At 38.7% G+C, this 19,896-nt stretch overlaps 1 protein-coding gene across 29 annotated transcripts in view; it reads left to right on the top strand.

Moving 5' to 3' along the window:
- The window catches only part of LOC138006160 (gamma-aminobutyric acid type B receptor subunit 1-like), a 91,825-nt gene that overhangs the window by 34,879 nt on the left and 37,050 nt on the right, over window positions 1–19,896 (top strand). For 9 of the 29 annotated variants that reach the window (XM_068852353.1, XM_068852360.1, XM_068852378.1 and 6 more), the window contains one exon: window positions 1,972–2,039. The exons of 6 other annotated variants lie outside the window; for them this stretch is intronic. Coding sequence is in view for 2 of the 23 variants with exons in the window: in XM_068852322.1 (XP_068708423.1) it covers window positions 7,502–7,586 (85 nt within the window). In the remaining 21 variants the exon portion in view is untranslated. Of the gene's footprint in view, window positions 1–1,833; window positions 1,851–1,971; window positions 2,156–6,887; window positions 7,587–13,051; window positions 13,176–15,534; window positions 15,718–17,458; window positions 17,690–19,226; window positions 19,313–19,896 lie in introns of those variants that run through there. 14 more of the 29 variants (XM_068852449.1, XM_068852431.1, XM_068852508.1 and 11 more) reach the window with 11 other exon arrangements.

Below are 19,896 nucleotides of genomic sequence, written 5' to 3'. Positions count from 1 at the left end.
GTGGTAAAGTGGTTTTGTATCCGTTTGAGGCCCCCCTGTGGAAAAAAAAGTTTGAAAGAGTATGAACATTGCACCTCCGAATTTCGTCCTTTGGACTAATCGAAACCAGAAACCCATAAGGGTTGAAACGTGTAACGCGCTTTCACAGTTTCCGAATATTCAGTGCGAACTGATTGGTTGAATGTTTCAGAGCTAAGTACCATATTTGGAAACCCCTCGCTCTTGTTGTTCCAAATATGGTACTTAGGCAATTGAATATTCAGAAGCTTGTTTCCCAGCACACAAGGGGCCGTTACACGTTTCAACCCTTATGGGTTTCTGTCGAAACCCAACAAGCTTTTATGGTCATACATTCGTCCTCACAAACCCATTACAGGTGCTTCACGCCGCGCACCGGTGGCTCAGTTGGTTGAGCACCGGGCTGCCATGCGGGAGGTCGTTAGTTCGACTCCGGCCGGACCAACACTCAGGGTCTTAAAATAACTGAGGAGAAAGTGCTGCCTTTGTAATTACATCCGCAAATGGTTGAGACTTTCAAGTCTTCTCGGATAAAGACTATAAACCGTAGGCCCAGTCTCACAACCCTTCCATTACTTCCCATAGTAGGTGGTTGAAGGACATTATCTCTCGGGCAGGTATTGATATAAGTATCTTTAAAGCGCAATCTGTAAGAGGAGCTTCCTATTCAGCTGCCTGTGATCTGGGCGTTTCTCTGCAGGATATTTTAGATCTTGCTGATTGGTGACTGACTCCACGTTCAGACCTTTTTATTACCAGCTTAGACACAATACTAGCGTTGCAAGGACTGTACACATGGGCAAACCTCGCCGAGCCAATGCGCATGACCCACTTTAAAACCACATTGTTATATGAGGCGACTGTTCTGAAGTATAATCGCAGATTATGCCAGGGCCGCTTGCGGCCTGCTGTATAAGATGGATTATACGAAGATAAAGGAGACGAATATATCAATATGCGTCCCTCCCTTCTCTCCCTTCTCTGCCAACGTGTGCCTTGGGTCATTTTCATTTTAGGTATTGTTTATGTTTTTAATTCATTGTCCTCTTCTTTTATTTGCAGGTTTTTCTGGTTACCGAATCATTCTGTTGGTTGCTGTGTTCTCGCTATGTTCAAGTTAGAATACTTTTCCCGCTGTCATCTCTCTTGTTGACGCTCAATAAAATGGCGACGGGAGTGACTCGACACAATACCTTATGGGTTAATGTTGTTTTAATCTTGCTAATTATGAAAGTTTGCTTTTAATGCGAAGTAATTATTTGAGTTTTAGAGCGAGAAATAAAGATGGTTACACATTGTTATATTAGTCTCCTTTATCTTCGTACAATCCATCTTATTATTCAACACATTGTGACAATGTGCAAATATGCCGGGCCATAGCGCGCTCAATATTCGTCATGCCTACTCATTTTAACCAACTCAGCCTACGGCCTCGTCGGCTAATATTATCAGGCGATATTCCGCGCGATTTCTCAGGATAATTGTTAATTATACTGCAGGCCGCAAGCGGCCCTGGCATAATCTGTGATTTTCTAATGCAAACATGTGCAAAATGATGGGTTCTTTGGAAGTGAACATGACTGGTTTTTCACCCCTGAAATTCGATAATTTTTTCTTTCCGTCACATTGGTTAAATTAGCATTGCAGGGTAACGTGACAAACTGATAATGAAAAAAAAACCGACTTTGCAAATGTCATTAATTTGTATGACATGTCAGTGCAAGATATCGCGACCCTCATTAATATTTGTTGTGGTAGTCAAAGGTGAAAGCTTTGCTTTTTATCTTCCTGTACATGGCATGAAAAAGAGTAGTCTCAATAGCGACTATTTGGTCAGCAATTTTAATTATACGCAGCTACAAGCGTATTTATCAAATAAAGCTAACAAATTTACGTTTTGTGAATTAGTGTCAAGAGTTAGGTACTAAATGCTTTCCGTTCCCTTCATTCAAGGCAACATTGAAGTCAAATTCAAGGCGAGATGAAAGATTAAGGTCACAATAGCCAAAGTTCTGCTGATCGTAAGTTTGAAAATCCTTCTATCAGAGTTAAAAATGGTGAATTAATCTCTTGGAATATGCCGAAATCAATTACGGCAGTGGGGAATATATAGATGTGTGCGCTTTTCAGATCGCAGGTTTGTAAATGACATAAATATTTATGTTGCAATCTTAAAAATCGGGCAGGGTGAAAAAGGTCTGAAAATATGTACTTGTACTTGGGGTGGCCAGCGATCAGACGTCCTGTTTTTTCTCGAGAAGATGGAAAAACGACGATTCATACAATTTCTTAACGAGTCGTTCGCCTGTTGCCACAATGTGGATTTTATTTTGATTGGTTAGAAAACAAAAAGAGAGTAGGCTTGGTTAGAATTGCAAATCATACTCCAGGTGAAACATGGTTCAACATCCGAAACCATTACGGCTCCCAAAGTGGATTTGACCAGAATGTTTATCGCTTCTTTTACTTCGTCTCTTCATTTTTTTTTTAACCCTGGCTGGACGAGGATTGGGAGTGCATCTAAAAAATACGGGAAGGTTGTGGTTCGCACACTTGCCGAATCGTTACTTCGATCTTGTTTTTAATTTAAAAAAACGGAAAGTTTTTTAAAAATTGATGATAGACTTGCTACCACAAAATTAATGTTTATTCCAATACATTTTGTCACCTTCTGTAAGGTAAAGGAATCAGGCTAAAGTTCTACCGTTTATTTTTATCGATTTCTTGATGGTTAGTCATTTTCACCGATGACAGAAATTGCTTGACTCGCGATAAAATGTTTTTTTGATAGATGAGCGACATATGTGTCGTGAAATAAATGTATCAGTCGTTTTTCTTCTCGCGAAAATCGTTGCGAGAATATAAAAGAAAGGCGCTTAAACAGAGGCAGATTACACTTGAGGAAGTCGTTAGCTTTTTTGAGGAGCGGTAAAAAACTAATGCATGGTTGTGTAAACTTAAACGAAAAATGGCGAAACCTGTTTGATCGCTGTGTCTCGAAAACTGCTTGATTTGAATATCGATATTTACCACTGAGCCACTGTAGAAGAAAGGTACGACTAAAACGTAACTTCGTTGTTTGGTACAACTTAAGAAAACTTCCCCTATAATTTACCCGGAAAGATATGCTAATATTTCATGAAAACTTTCTGTGTTGGCATATTTGCCTATGCAGAAGCGAATGTGTGCTGAACGACACTGTATGTTAAACTTCAATGCAAATCGTCGTTTTTTTCCTCAAATAATAATGTTTTCCAATACTGATTAACTTGTAAAACGAAATTGTGAAAACGTATTTCATAAGACAACTTTTAACACACGACCCCATAAGCTTTATAGCTTTAAACATTATCGTGTTTAAATAAAGGTATATCTATTTATCTATCTATCTATCTATCTATCTATCTATCTATCTAACTGGCAGAGGCGGATCTAGGAGGAAGCTCAAGGAGGTCCTGACCTCCCACCACCACAAACATTACAACTGTTGGTTTTTCACTACTTCTTTTGAACCAAAATTCTTGCAAGGACGGGATCGCGTTTTGCTGTTCAACTGGCTGATTTTTTTCTTTTCTAATTTCTTACTCAAACATTTTCTTGAGGGCAAACATTGTACTGTTGCATGGTAAACAACGGAGGAATCCGGCTCCAAGCTTTACTATATGGAAATAACTTTATTTAGAATCTCAAGGACATAGAAGTTTTTCAGCCTCTAGTGAAATGCGTTGATGGAAAATAGCATGCAGTGGAGGTGAAAATTTAATTGACAGATTGTTGAAATAGTTACTTTACATTAGATGACATATTGTCATATTTGGACAGCGAGTTTGCATTTTGTATTTAACGATGCCATTTTAATCCATTTGCTTCAATCAATTCGAGACATTCTTTGCTTGGTTGAGTGTAATTTCCCTGGTGAATGGTTTGCTATACTCACCTCCTTTGATTTATCTTGTTAATCGGTTTTGTTTGCACATTTTGCAAGGCATGTGTATGATTTATTTCATGTCAGCCTGCCAGCTTTATCATCACAAGAATACAATCCCATGTCAAAGCAAAATTTTATATATCAATACAAGTCAATTTGTCAAATGTGAGGGTCATATGCAGGGTATGCTATTTCGGTCATGGTTGCATGTAATTAAGACCAGTTCTAGTTTATTCTCGTTTCTTTGATTTACTCTTAGAACGCGGTCAAAAAAGACTGTTCGAAGTGTTTTTGTATTTTTTTTTTCATAACCTACGTGATTACAGAATCAGTCTTGGATTATTAAGTGATAGAGCGACTTTAAAACGACCTTGAAAAATAAACGTAAAAACAAAGCGTAAACAAAAATGCAAGACGTTTAATTAATCAGCTTATCGAACAAACACAAATGAGCGCGAATTTTCATTGGCTTGGTGGATCCAAACAACGTCCTCTCTCCATGGAGCTTTTGGAAAGCGATCGGCATTTCGCTTTGACGTCATTTAAGTTAGCCAGTAATGTGATTGGGCAATCAACTGTTTACTGCCCATATTAGGAGTTTCCTTGGCGGGAATAAGGAGAAGCTTTGTTTTAATCTTGCCAAACATTGGTCCGTGAAACAAATTTTTGAACACTTTCTCAAGTTCATACGAAAGTCTCTCTAAGGTGGTTATATACATCTTGTTCGATAGTTTAACATATAATACGCGCGGATATTTTGCGAGTTGCGTGGTATTTTTCCGAGCCCCGCAGTGGCGAGGAAAAATACGAGCAATCAGCAACATGTCCTCGAGTATTATATGTTGAACCATGGAATAAGAGATTTATTATTCCACCTCAAGAAACGGTATTATTTTGCTTCAATTTTATTTGGCAAGAGTGTTTGAAAAAAATGCACCAAAATCAGGGCGCGTGCGACAGCGCAAAAAGCGAGCCAAATGTCCTTTATTTGATTGGATAAACGAAATGAAGAGTGACAAGATATGACAAGCTAAATTCTCAAGCTTTGCATCGTGATGAAAACAATTTCTTTTCTTGAAAAAATCCCGTTCCGCCCTTATTTGCTCTGTTCTAAACCGGTCAAACCGAGACACTACAGTGTATTACCGTCTCATATTTTGCGCGTTCTCTTGACCAAATATGGTAAAAAGGCGTAATAGTGGAATAATAACTTACTGTATTGGTTTCATGGATGTGTCGGGTTGTAACCCAGCCGTATTCATTTACCGCGAAGCTAATATAGTATACTAGAATAACAGAAGGATATAAAATTGCTGTGGTTTGTATGTTCGCAATAGAACGAAGACTGTAATATTACTGGGTAAAAATAAGGGAATTTGCGGCGAAGGGTAATTCTATTGCGCAACTTTTAAATATCTGTTTGCTTGTCTAAAACACGAACTATTTAGGAGCTTCCAGTATCTAAACTGTAAAACCGGCCGTCGGTGCCATGTCAGTGTTCGTAAAATAGCGAATTTATGAAAAAAGAATGAAAATTTACACCGTCCAAGTGGAGAAATTACGTTAAGAAAGAAGATAAGCCCGTCAGTAAAATTTATGTGAAAGTGAGCCATGGGTGGGATGCCCACAATTTCTAACGAGCGGATCTCATGCTTGACCGGAAAAGTTGTCAGGAGTACAAAGCGCTTATCGGTCAGATGGATATATATTTTCTCTCCAAGAAACCCTTTGTAAATGCCAAGATTATAGCATGAGATTTTAAGGACGACAGTTTTAAGGCAAATGATTGTACATAGCCATGAAGTTCTGCCGTTTTTTATAAATCACTTGGTTTGTTTTTTATAAGAATTTTCTGTGACACAAGTCCATCCAGTGAATTTCCTTTCACCTGCAGGGTTGGCGCAGTGGTGAGAGCGCTCGCCTCCCACCAATTTGGCCCCGGGTTCGATTCCCAGACTCGGCGTCATATGTGGATTGAATTTGTTGGTTCTCTACTCTGCAGTGCGAGGTTTTTCTCCTGGTACTTCGGCTTTCCCCTCTCCTCAAAAACCAACATTTGACTTGATTTACGTTAATTGTTGATTTCAGTTTACTGTGTCCTCAATTAGTGCTCCAATGCGAGAACGAGTGGACACTTAAAAACGTGAAACTTAAAAAGCTTTGTTTTAACAGGATAAGATTTAAAGCGTACAAGCTTGTGGGGCCTTGTAACTTAAAGAAAGTTCCTTTCCTTTCCTTTCTCTCAAAGATTCTTTCGTCCCCTTTTGACAACTTGGGAATTTTTTATCTGTGGTCAACGGATGGTGACAGCTAGACTATTAAGTCCCCTCCCTTTGGCGGAAGTTGACGTGTGGACTACTAGTATGACGCGAAGGAAGCGCCGTGTTTTCCTTTGTACTTTCGACATTTTGGACCACTGACTTATCGATTAACGATCGCTTACCTATAACTTATCAAACTTTTTCTGTAGAGCTTAGTGTCTACACCGTGGCCTCAAAAAACAACCAGCAATAGGTCTCACTAAATGTGCCCCCGCCTTTAGAAAAAGTGACATTTATTGCTGGAATTCAAAGTTGTGGGATTGATTGATACTTTTGTTCTTGCCAATAATTGTAATTAGTATAAATACACAGGTGATTATACAAAATTGGGCGCTCTCATTGGCTCGCTATCTCGGATTATCAGCCGATAATCACCTCGACGGACAAAATGGCTGCCAGTAGTCGTTTTGCCACTGTAAGTGAAGATGATTTCGCGTTGAAATGTTTTCTTTTTTCTCTTTTTTGAAATAATCACCTGTGTATTTATACTAATACAATTATTCGCCTCAGGCACAGTGATTATCGGTGAATATTTACCTCGACTTCGGCGAATAATTGTCAATTATGGATGTAACGTACTGGAACACATGTGGAGCAACAAAAGAATCTTTAATAGTTATCATGTGGAAATTTTGCGTAGAACAATGTAGTTTATGAAAGCCTTAAAGCCGTATGATTATATCGAGACTACAGCGGATGGAGAACAACCCAACACCACGCTTCCTTTTCTTCGGGAAGACCTCGTGGCTGACGTGGCAAACAAAGCCGTCTAAGCATGTATCAAGATTACCCCATACCAACTTGCGGCCTGGTGACAACTGAAAAAATTACACGATACGACCATGTGCGCCTGGTTTCTTGAAAATAGAAAGATCGGGATCATTCCGCCCTATAGTGTGTGATCGACATATCTTTTCTCTTTTCTTTTATTCAAATCGATATAGATATATATCTACGCGGGAACTCCTATTCTGCCTCCCTGGTTTTAATCTCTGGGCCAAAACCCTGCGGGGGCAATTATATGGTGCAAAAATAAGGTAACTTAGAAAGCATAAAAACGTTCAGAACTGCGGTAATACATGAAATGGCTTATAAATGCCGCTGATGCTGTCGTATTAGAAGAACCCCTTTGGAGAACAATAATTAAGTATGAATGTATTAGACTAGAGGACGTTGGAGCGTTTGGAAAGGTCTGGAATACGTCCGGTTATAAAATTGACGTTGTCTCAAGGTCATGGTTACGGCTTTTCCAGCGTTTTTACGACGGGGAAATAACGCCAACGTTTGTACAACATTTGTCAAGGATTTTAAGGGTGAAGGTAGGATTTCTTTTGTTAGTGCGTGACTTTCGTTCAAAAGAAATCCTCCGTATACCACAGAAGTAGTAAGTACTGCATATAACTTGCCTAACGAAATCGGTTGAAGAAATCTTAAATTTCCCCATTTTCCCCGTTGCTTTGGTTCATTGACTGACCTAATTTAAAACAAGACTTTTGTTTAGTCATTTGTTAATTTCAAAATGAGCTCCTTTGACTGACGAAGACTGTGATGCAGTTGAAAGCTTCGATTTCGGGATTTTTTAAAAAAATGTAACTCAGAGAAACTTGTTTGATTTCAGTTCAGCATTTCTTGCCTGTAAACTTCACCTATAGAAGCAAGTTCTCAAACAAAGGGAAAGTTAGATTAAAACCGTAGAATTTCCACTGTGTTGCATTGCTTTCAACAGAAGCATGCTAAGGTGGCGATTTTCTCTCTCTCGATCAGCTTCGATCAGTCTGTTTATAGTAATAAACGAGCAGGAGTGTTTAATAGGATAAAACACGACATTCGAGGTAGACAGCTATTCTTAGAGTTATTTTCATAGAGTTATGTCGTAGAGTTAGAGTTAACTCTAACTCTACGATATAACTCTACTGCTAGTCAACCTCACATTCGAGTTTATTGAACTGCTTCAAAAACATTTCACAAAACTGAGCGTGTCCCTCTGGAGTCCAGACAATAATTATACAAAATGTGACAGGAAAAAGGAAAGGAAAAGGAAAGGAACTTTATTTAAGTGTGTAGTCGTTCTAGCGCTGAAGCGCTAATTGGGGACACTGTAAACTGAAATTAACAATGAAAGTAAATCAAGTCAAATGTTGGTTTTAGCATACAAGAAAAACATGCCGGGCCACCTTACATAAAGAATTCTGATGAGGATTGTTTTATAGGGTTTAAAGTTCATACATGGCCTGTTTAGCTCATGTATTATTAATACCTTTCTTATAGTGCTTATTAACCATTTCTCGTTTATGCAAATCACCCTAATACCACGATTGTAGTTAGAAAACGCTGATACGCATTACGATTTTCTTTCCGTTTCCCAAAAACCTAAGAATAAAAACTTTTAAAGAAATTTGAGAAGATAATAGCTTTGCTCCTTGCTTACTCCTTTCAAAGGTCATGGCGCCGTTTAGACGGCGGCGTCAACTTCAAATTACATCATTTAAATGCAAAAATATATATCTTAATATAGTTTTAATTTCAAGGGATTGATAAAGTCTTGCACTAAATTACTATTCTTCGAACAAATAAAATACCCTCGTTATGTAAAATATACCGATCGTAATCATTGTGGAGTAAATTGAGATATGACCAGATATCGATAATACGCGAGCTGCGGATTGCTCAGTAGCTTTTCGTCTTTTCGTTGTCTGTTAGGCATATTAAACTCGCAAACAAAAGTGAAACAGGTGTTTTCAGCCTGGTTGTGAAAGTCATCGGTTTGTTTTCTAAATTTAAAACTGTTGGTGAATTGTAAATTTTGGAAAAAATTCTTATTTCAAACCGTCGGCTCGGCAGTTTATTTTCTAACGTTGTCAATTGAATAATCAATATTAGGAGCTCATCAGGATGATGATTCATAAACTTCGTTTCGTGACCATTCCCTCCCATTCGAATCTGTCAACTTGCCAATAAAGCAGCGGTTTTTGCATGGAAGATAATTAAATAAGTGTTTGCCCCTCTGGCTACTTAAATGCGCATAAAGCTGACATTAAAGGAAGAAGTTTAAACCGCGGAAAAAACAGATTTGTTCGAATTTTTTTCAAAAAAGTCTTTGTATCAGGAAAAATGAATTTTAGAGTCGCTTGAGTATTTCCACTTCCAAATTTCTTGGGTGCAGCTATCTTAAACGATTGTGAATGTGTTCTGACACAAATAGCTTTTGTATAATAAGAAAGTGGCCACGGCCGGAAAATTATGAAAACAAAAATAAATTGGCTAAAACTCATTGGATAAAAACGCTTCGTTTGAAAAAGGTTTCAAACAAATTTGAATGTACAGGTGATTTCCTTGACATTATGTTGGTTTTTTTGCTGGAGTGGAGGTAACCTTAAAGACGCACGGCTGGCAAGGTTTTTTTTTCCAAAACCTCTCGCTATTGCACAGGCCACCTAGACTCGGAGGGTAAAAAAATTAGAAGGATATGGATGGGAATCTCGATAACAAACTGAAAAAGATATTTACCGGCAAAAGTTCTCAATAAAAAAGCTGTAATTTATTGTAGTTTTTTTATTGAGAACTTTTGCCGGTAAATATCTTTTTCAGTTTGTTATCGAGATTCCCATACAAATCCTTATAATTTTTTTACCCTTCGAGTCTGGGTTGCCTGTGGTTATTGTAGCTCTCAGATAGTACGCACGATATGATAGGCTAATTAATTATCTGGCCATATTCTACAGTACGGTCCGCTGTGTGGCTCGGTAAATTTGGAATTCAAGTTTTTCGTCTTGTTTATATGAAAAAAAAAAAACTTGTGAAAATGTTTGACAAGTATTTCAAAAGGCCAATAAGATTGATTCGTTTTTCACATTTTCAAGCATTCCGATCATTTGTGGCACTTGAACTTTCTGCTTGACTTCAACTAGTTTCCTTTCCAGCGAGCCTTATCACGACCTCAAAGATATAACAAATATCTCACTAATTTCGTTTTCTCGGTCCGTACTTCAACTTACGGATCCTCGTTTTTTCCCACTGAATTATGGCGCGCAGACCTCCCTCTTCGAGCCACAAATCAGACAAATAAAAGAAAAAACAACTCGGTTAGCAAGAGGTATACACATTATGTGACGGAGCGTTTGAGACAACCATTCATCCATCTGTTGTGTCCGCCGGGTTTCAGATAAACGAAAAAGCAGCTGAAAACTGTGAATTACGCCGACCTGTTACAGGACACTGCGGTCAACTTTACCTGGAGAGCAAACGAATGATAAAAAGATTTAGGTAGTTAGTAAGGTGTTTTTACAATTTTCATAAATGTGAACCTTTCCTTCGTCCTTGGAAGTTGCATTTGAAAAACACAGTTATAAATTTGGCCGTCTCCATGCATAATCAGTTTCAAAGAGTCACAGTCACCCTTCCATCCATGAAGAGAAAGGTAAAGCAATAGGGTAAATTAAAAAAGATGTCCGAAGAGGCAAAATAATTCCCGTCTTATAAATTACTGAATAGAACCGTTTTTCTGTTCAGTATCAATGCAAGAAACGCGTGGTATTTTGGGCATTTATCGTTGGTGTTCCCCGTTATCTCTGCCACATTTGACATTCATCATTGCTCTTGTCACCGTCTAAAAGAATCATTGTGTGTTATGTTAAACGAAGAGATCATTGACAAAATCGATGAAAACTTTCTCGTGCTCGCAGCCCTCTAAAAGCACCCCTGCAAAAACAAACTACAATATTGACATTTTGTTCTAAGGGACTGTGCAATAATTATCTGGAGGGGGAGCTCTAAATCTAATTGGTCGGGGAAGGAAGGGGGGGAGGGGGGGAAGCTAAAGTTAAATTACAGTGTAGGATGGAGGGCTTAACTTCACTTCAATGCCCACTTTTTTTCATTTTAGAACCCCTTCCCCCTTTCCAGATGATTACTGCACAGTCCTTCAGAATCACTTTTTACACGTTTACTATTGATTTCCTAAAGTACATTCGGACACGCCACTCCCGTTCTCATCAAGAAAAACAACAGGCTCATTTTCTCGAAGAAAAAGAACGAAATTAGAGATCGAAAGTTTACTTTCAATTTTAGTTTTACCTAAAATTGTTCATCTTCCCTTGTTCACGAAGATGTTAATTTTATCATTGTTCCCCTGTTCCCCAATTCAAATTAGCCAGGTTCCTTGTTCCCCAAAACCCCTGGGAGGGGCTCGTCTATTGAAGAGCTATAGGAGACTCGTGGGAGCTAGGAGTCGGGGATACTCGGAAAAAAATCCGAGTGCTCCTTTGCAGGAATCGAACCTACGAACTTCCGATTACTAGTTCGGATGCTTTACCGCTGAGCTATAGGAGACTCGTGGGAGGTAGGAGTCGGGGATACTCGGAAAAAAATCCGAGTGCTCCTTTGCAGGAATCAAACCTACGACCTTCCGATTACTAGTCTGGATGCTCTACGTATACCACTGAGCAATAGGAGGCTTGTGGGAGCTAGGCCATTAAACTAGCTTAGGATGACAATTTGTCTCCCCACACTCCCAGAACTGAAACTGTTGAAACGGTGCGTGCATTCTCGCTATTGAAATAAAGGCCTGAGGTGAATAGACATCGTTAAACCCGACAGAAATGAAGAGATGATGTAGATTAAAAGATTACGTAGGAAGAAGCAAAATAATTTCTAAAGGAAGTGCGTGTAGTACCTGAAATAAGTCCGAAGTGTTCCAAGGCTTTCTTCTGAGAAACGACGACGCGGCGACGACAACAAAACGTAATTGTCATTCCATACTTAAATTCATGTACCTCTTTAGTTAACATTGGGAAATAAAGATTCACAGAATTTGGCCAAGTTGTTCCGTCGGAGACAATCCATCCCTAGTTTCAATTAAAATTAAACACGACCTCTTTTGTTTAAATTATTGAGAAAGAAATTATTGTTCACAAGGAAAACAATCAATATCTAAAAAACGCCATTTGTGAATCTGCTAAAGAGTAATTAGTAAAAGGAGAAAGGTGAGAATGATTAAGAATAAATTTAACAGAATATATGTTGGTTACATCTCGAATTTATCAAGCTTTTAGCAATCGGCGCAGCTGTTTAAATACACAAAGCTTTCTCAAGCAATTAATGGCTCAGCCGATTATTTGCTTTTACGCAAAATACTCGTTGTTAATCTGCCTCTATATAAAGATTACACAAAGGACAGAATTTTGAAAATTGCATAGAAAGCACGCAAACCTATTTTTCCATGAACTAAACTGTATGACTGTACAATGCTACCTTAAGAACTCTTCTAGCATTCCACTCGTTCGGTCGTAGCCTTTGTAACTATGTGAGACTTTACAATACACTTCATAAGAGGCTATGCTTCCTTGAAACCCGCATCCGAATAGGGTTGTTGAGAGAGAAAAAAAATCGGAATGAAAAAAAAAAAAGGAGTATGATCACCGGGTTAAAATGAGCAAAGTTGACACTTCAACCGCGGCTGAAAACTGAGACAGGGTACATTTGGGCCACTTCTGTAGAAAATGAGTGAAAAAGATTGCTCTACTTTGTCAAATGTCAAACGCACGTCGATTAGTATCTCTTTTGAAGATTTCATTTCGGTTTTTCAGGTTAACTGGATTTCTAAAATGTGTTCTTCTTCCCATTCGTTCGTGGCATGAAGCTTACGTTGCGTGTGGTTTTTGCTGATAAATCTGTTGTTTAATTTATGAGCTGTCATCTTGTGACTTTAAAAATTAAGAGCTCTAAAATTAGTATTACACTTTTTTTTTTTGTAAATAAAATAAAGGAACGGAGAGAAACATTTAAAAAATTACCTGAGGGAAATTCGCGTGACGTCGTAGCCTCTCCTAAAATTGAGTAGGTCAAATAGATTCTGCCTTATAGCCATTTAAACGTGGAAAAGTGGCTGATTTACTTTTACTTGCTTTAAGGTAAGAAAACTTTATTGCGGATATGTTTTTAGGGATCAATTTAATTGAAAAGAACCTCCCCGGTCGATTGTGTCATGACGATGCAGTACGAACGTATCTCATTAAGGTCTGTAACTATGCTTAGCGAAGCGGTAACTATCCGTGACAAGTGTTTAAAACTAGGGAGCTTTCGTTCCAGAACGAGTTCATTGGTCTTCATTCCACTGATCTCTACACTTATTTCTGTTGTGAGATACACAAAAAAAGAACATTTCGGTATGAGTTCATTCGGGTCTTCAATCCGATTACAATTCTCATTCTGGTACGACATTTCATTCTGGTATTTTGCAAACTAGCGTTGAGGGAAGTTACAAAACGCAAACGGGTTTTGTTCATTTTCAGGCAATCAACACTCCTCGATTTCGTTCTCTACCACAAACTGGCCTTATTAACTGTGATCATTTTACTCTTTTTAGAGCATATGTTTTTATTGCGGCCGATTTACACGGAACGACTTTTATCGCATGCGACAAACTTACAAAAGGCTTACTACTTGTTTACGATTGTCCCGTACGTCAGGGAAAATGTCGAAGCATTTTAAAACATGTTTTAAAACGCTGCGACAATCGCAAGTCATGTCGTAGACCAGTCGTAAGCTTGTCGCATGCGTCGAAAATTGCACTGTGTAAATCGGCCCTTAGAGGGATCACATTACGGGTGCGTTCGATTGAACGTATTCCGGAATAGGAATACATGGAATAGAAGTTAGAAATCCTTCTTTTTTACGTACATTCACATTAAAATTGTCAAACACGTGCTAAAATGCTATTTTAAACATATCTTTATTATCCTTGTTGCTTCAAAATGCCAGACATGCCGTTTTAAATCATCACTCTTCGTATTCTTATTCCGGAATAGGGTGAATCGAACGCACCCTACGTTCGAAACTTGCGCCATCTTTAATTTGTTTTTCATCTGGCGCGAAATACCGCACGCGCTAGTGCGTCTCCGGACGATGTTGTCGCGTGGATGCATTACGAACTTCATTCCGAGGAACAAAACTCATTCTGGTATCATCTGAACAGACCCTCGAGATCAATCCCATATGTAGATATACAAATTGACCTCTTCAGCTTGTACGTTTTGTTTTCCCATTTCAGACCACGTGATGCTCCCTAGGGAGCTTTGTTGTCTTCGCCTTCGGCCGAAGACAACAGCGGCGAAGCTGCACGCATATGATAAGACGACATTTGAAAGAAGCTGTTCCCTAGAGTAGCATCATGTGGTCTGAAATGGGAAAACAAAAGGTGCAAGCTAAAGTGGTCTACACTCTTTCTTTTTATAAGAATATCGAGGCTGAAATTTGCGAAATTTTTAGAATATTTTGATAATAAACCCGAGGCTGAAATTGTGAAAAGAATATAATTTGGTGCTTTGAAAATTTGTAAATACAATACATTTCTGTGAGAAATGCTTTTTTTAAAGCCAAAACGGCCAAGTGTCGACTGACGTGACATCTTGACCTAACTGACTGCAAAGAACAGCGATGGAGCACGTGCACAATGTATCGCGATACGGATCTGGACACCAAACACTTGTAATTGATACTCCAATACATCCTTAAACGGAAATGTCATAAGCTATAATTAAGAATATTACAAGAATATTATCAGCCTACAATCGGCAGGAAAATAGGAATATTCAGCCTGGGCCGGAAAAACAATATTCTCATAAAAAAGAAAGAGTGTATTATAAACCTTGCGCTTAAGTGAGAAGGCCGTTTCTTGCGGCGTGAGGTGGCAGCAACTGTTTTACGTCAGGCAGGGAAATGTACGGGAACATCTTTGTAAATTCGTCGGCTAAGTTGAGAGTCATTCTTTGATATTTCAAAACGTGACCATTTTACTGATGGTCATGTCAACTTGTTTCTGTAAAATTTTCTAGACCTTTCCTGAGCAGATGTAATAATATAATTATTCAGGTTCACACCACTATTTTTTTGATCCAAAGGTTCAGTGATCAATGCAAAATGATTATTATTGTTCCTTACTTAAAACTGGTATTTTTTGGACCTCTGTCTGCTAAAAAAAACCATTGCTGTTAATTGCTTATAGACTAATCGATTTCCGTCTTCTTTTTGTAATCCAATAGCAACAATGAGGATTTAATCGAAATGCCCTACCATTAAAGCGAGACGTTTTTCGCAATGTTTACTTATGAGCTAACTATTCTCAGTATTAATACTGGAAGAAGAAAAATAATTTCTCCGTAAAGGAGGGCTGACCAATGTTTCAGAAACATTCTTCTGAAAAAAACCTGGTCGCCTGAGAAATTTTTTTGTAGGCAATTGGATTTCGCTGTAAGTTTCGTGTTTCGTGTATTTCACCTCTCTAAGACACAGCTGTTTATCTTTATTCGACGTTTGGAATTCATTTATTTCTACGGGTGTGACGGTGTTAGCAATGTTCCGAAACGTTTGAATGAGGGGGAGAAGACAGTGGAGGTCATGTTTCAGTTCTCTCCGCTCGGAAAATGCTTAGTCACAAGTTAACACTTTATTTTGGTAAGAAGGTTTATACAGATGTAAACAAAGTCGAAGGTATTTTTCCTCATTTTTTTCTTTGCATGATTCTCTGTTATCTTGAACTTCGGTAGCGACAATAGCACCACCTGTCCTCTTTAAGATATTTAGTCCGCCGATATAACGCGCGAAACATTGAATACCTGCATTGAGGAGTTAGCTCTCTGTAACAAGTCACGCACTGAGAATATTGGAATAATATTACCGCACATCCTTAACCTACAGCGCACGAACTGATTCGTGGACCACATGCAATTTCTTCGATTGTAAAATTGACTTTCCTTATGTTTCATTACTTAACATTTCAAAAAGCCAGCTTTTGGAAAAAATAACTAGACCCTCCGTGAGGGTACACTGGGTTGCCTGTGGTACGTGCACCGTTCCAGACAATTTTTTTCAAGTTGGGGGGTCATTAAGAAGTCATACCAGAAGAGGCCCTTTGGCTCACAGGTCCTCACACGTTCGTACGACGAAACAGATCTGTCCTTGCGTAATATGTAGCTCTAACAGTGCACGATATTGTTTTGGTATTGTCTATCATTGTAGTGCCATGGTAGAAGTCTTGGGTAAATAGTCTGAGAAGACATGTGGTTACTAGCAAAGTACTGAACCCAGAAAGATTGAAGAAAATAAATGGGAAGTGAGAAACATTGGCTTCTGGGCTGACATGTTGATAAACTTCTTTTCACCACAAGTTTAAGCATGCCCTCTGAGCATCTGACAGCTTTGTAATACCGAAGTTCACTGAAGTTAAGCCCTGTTCAGCACGGTTAGTGTTTGGATGGGAGACCAAAACAATATACCCCTCACGAAACAGAAGCAACGGACCGAAAATAGAATACAAACAGTTACGATCAGCGACAAACATTTTGGGGGATTTTTGCAACGTTCAATTTTGTTATTTTACGTTTTGGCTGCACAAATAAATCGCAAAATCGAAAGTGACATCGCCGGAATAGGCCATTTCCGAGTTCATGTCTGCCTCCTCTTCAAAGCGAGTGTAAGTGCAAACTTTTTGTCATGGTAATTAGTTATACTTTACATATGAATGAAAACTAATTTTCATAAGAAAAACTTCGCACTTAGACTCTCTTTGAAGAGGAGGCAGACACGAACTCGGAAATGGCCTATTTAGCGGGCGCCGCCGAGATGAAGTTACCGCGGCATGTTTACTCGCCAAACAGTGAAGTATCTGTGTCAAATGATGGCAAGATACCGGGTTTTTGTAAGTTTCTTTTTCTGTCAAGTGTTATAAAGTTTGACAATGAAATGAGCGAAGTCAAAACAAAGATCAGGGGCACCCAACGACCAATTTGTTGTAAAATGTATTATTATACCCCAGTTAATGAAAATAAATGTTATTAAGGCATTTTCAGGTGTTTTTCAGTGTTGCTGGTAAAACATTATCTGTTCCTTTTTCCTAGCAAGACACACAAGAAATTTCCCAGCCAGCTAGATAAAATTGGTTGGTTTCCCAGCCAGCTGATCAAATTTATTTCCCAGCCAGGAATTCCGCGCGGTTTCAAATCCCTCGATCCAAAACGACCGAACAAAAGCGACAAAACCGGGACAAAACAGGTTTTTTCCGAAAGCGCAATCACTCTGACCAGCCGTCGTATGTTTGTGACTACTCTCTGGGAGAGGGAAGGGGTTCATTTTCTTTATTATTATTATTTTAAGTCGCCCTCAGTCTTCAGAGTTTCTACAGCCAGCTCGGGTTGAAATGCTAGAAAAAGTCAGTAATTCCCAGGCAAAACCTCTATCAATAACAAAATTTCCCAGCAAGCTCATCGAAACACCTGTATTTTTGCCAGCCAGCAAGATTCCTCTGAGGAACAGATAATGTGAGGAACAGATTCGTTGGGTGCCCCTGAAAGATCACAATCGCCCAAGTCTTTATGCAAAGTCAAAATTTACTCTCCAAGACGCGTACGACGTTATTTATTCTAACCAGGTAATTCCATCATTTTGGAAATAGCATCTACTTTATTATTCAACTGCGTCACAATTCTTCACTGATTTTGGGGCTCATTTTGTTGAAACTCAAGCACGCTTCCAACAGGCCTGTGAACCCTTCCTGCTTACAGAGCAATACTAAAAAACTTCTCCCATATCACATTTCAACCTTAAGCTCGAAAATTCAATACACAACATGATATTATAATTCACAAAGGCAGAAAATACCACAGAATCCTTTTCCAGCGAAAAATTTATTGAAACAAGCAACATATTTGCTCTTAGAGGCGAAAACCTCTTTCTATTTCATTGCGTGCATGAAGACAAGAAACTCGATCGTGTTAAATTACCATGTACTTTAGGTAAATACATCTCACTTTGATTTCGGCTCGACGGGCGATAGATTGTTGTCGAAGTCCATTACTCGTCGCTTTTAAGATTCCACCGCCTGTAAATCCAATTGACTTGCCATTATTGAGCTTCATAAGGGTATATTTTGTTCAAAGATCCACTAAAACGCCATTCGCGTTACATGACTTTCGACGCCATTGCCGGTTAAGTTACTCGATCTACTGTGTCCATCAGAGAAATCTACGCATTTCCCACTATCCTCTCGATCCTAAGAAAATACGCGCAGAAGGCTCTATGCACAAAGCCACCACTTAGCAGGGGAGTGACAGGCAAGACTTTTACCGACACGGAAAATAAAACGACGAAACGCCACGCAGATTCCGACTGGGTTTGGCAACCCAGTAATTATGCCCTCATCATGACAAGAGCGAAGCCTTGACTAATATTTGTTGACACTGTCTTAAACAAGTTGTTTCTTATGGCTGAAAATAACTTTTGCTGAGTCATTGTCTTGATATCCGTATAAATAGGTGTTGCTGGGATATTTGTTTACGATAAATGCTCACATTGTAAACTTTCTGTTTACAGATTTTCCTTGTATCAACTAACTCTATTCAGGACTTGCAATAGACTAAATATTTGTGACTTTATGTTACTGTATTATTATATGTACGACTGTACAATTTTAACTCTTAGGCTTACCCTCCTAGCCGGGTACCTCGGTCAGCACTCTCTTTCCATGTAAACAAGCCCTAAGGCACCAGTAATATAGTCACACTACGTGAGGCCATATTGGATTTCACAATTTTCCAGAAACTCTAGGAAAATCTTTACATCTAGTATAGCAGTGGCGGATCCAGACCTTGAGAGTGTACACCCAAAAAATATTTTTAGCGGGGGAGTCATGTGCGATTTCCTGTATTCTTGAGACTTTCTTGAGAAAGTGTTGGTAAAGTCAAGATGCTTACCTCAGAACACAACGGTAGAATTATCTTCCTACGTTAATATTCTCTCTAAACGGATTTGTTGGGTCATGGGTCGGTCATGGGTCCTTCCTGTTCCTGAGATGACTCAAAGAAAACACACGTATAATTAACTATAGTCGTGTTTCAAGATAAAAATGCACTTTCCCCTCTTGAATATGTCATTTATCTTTAATTGTTTAAGCTTTTGTGTCTTCTCAGGTGCTTGCGAAACTTCGCCCTCTTCAGTAACAGGACGTTTGGGGGTCCGTGATGTTGTTCTTGAGCGGGAGTTTCACATTTAAATGGTGAACTTGGCGTTGATGCTTTTTCTCCATCCATGCCTTGTCTCAGTGGTAGATTTTCGTTAAATTTATTTGTCAAGAAAACGAAGTGATTGGGTTGAAAAGGAGCCTTTGGGGTATGGGGTAGTTTCGGAAGTAAAAGGAAGACACAGTATAAAGTAATTAATATCCTCAGCTGAATCAAGGACAATACATAACTAAAGGTGTGGCTTAATCGCAAGTAACAAGCTTCTAGATGATAAACAGGAGGTTTTTTTTTTCATACAGCTTTTTAAATTAAATTTTACTGCGTATGCAAATTTTGGCGAGGACTTCCCTGTGTTTAGGTTGTGTCATATCAATTAAGTTACAAAATTTATTCTGTCAACAGTTATTCGTTTGCCCAGAATTGTGTCAGTATATCTTTTTTCTGGAAACAGCATGAAACTTGGGGTTTAGTATTTCTGAACAGTTCAGATAAAAAAATAATTGCACTTGGCCGATTTATAAATACGAGAACGCTATAGCGACAGGAATAGTGAAGTCGTCTATAAAATCAAACCTACAACTCGTTTATATGAAATACGATTATCCTTTGGGACACAATA

This window comes from Montipora foliosa, chromosome 1 (genome assembly GCF_036669935.1).
Source record: "Montipora foliosa isolate CH-2021 chromosome 1, ASM3666993v2, whole genome shotgun sequence".
NCBI lineage: Eukaryota > Metazoa > Cnidaria > Anthozoa > Scleractinia > Acroporidae > Montipora > Montipora foliosa.
Note: the sequence above shows the minus strand (reverse complement) of the source record. Positions and strands in the feature narration are given on the sequence as shown.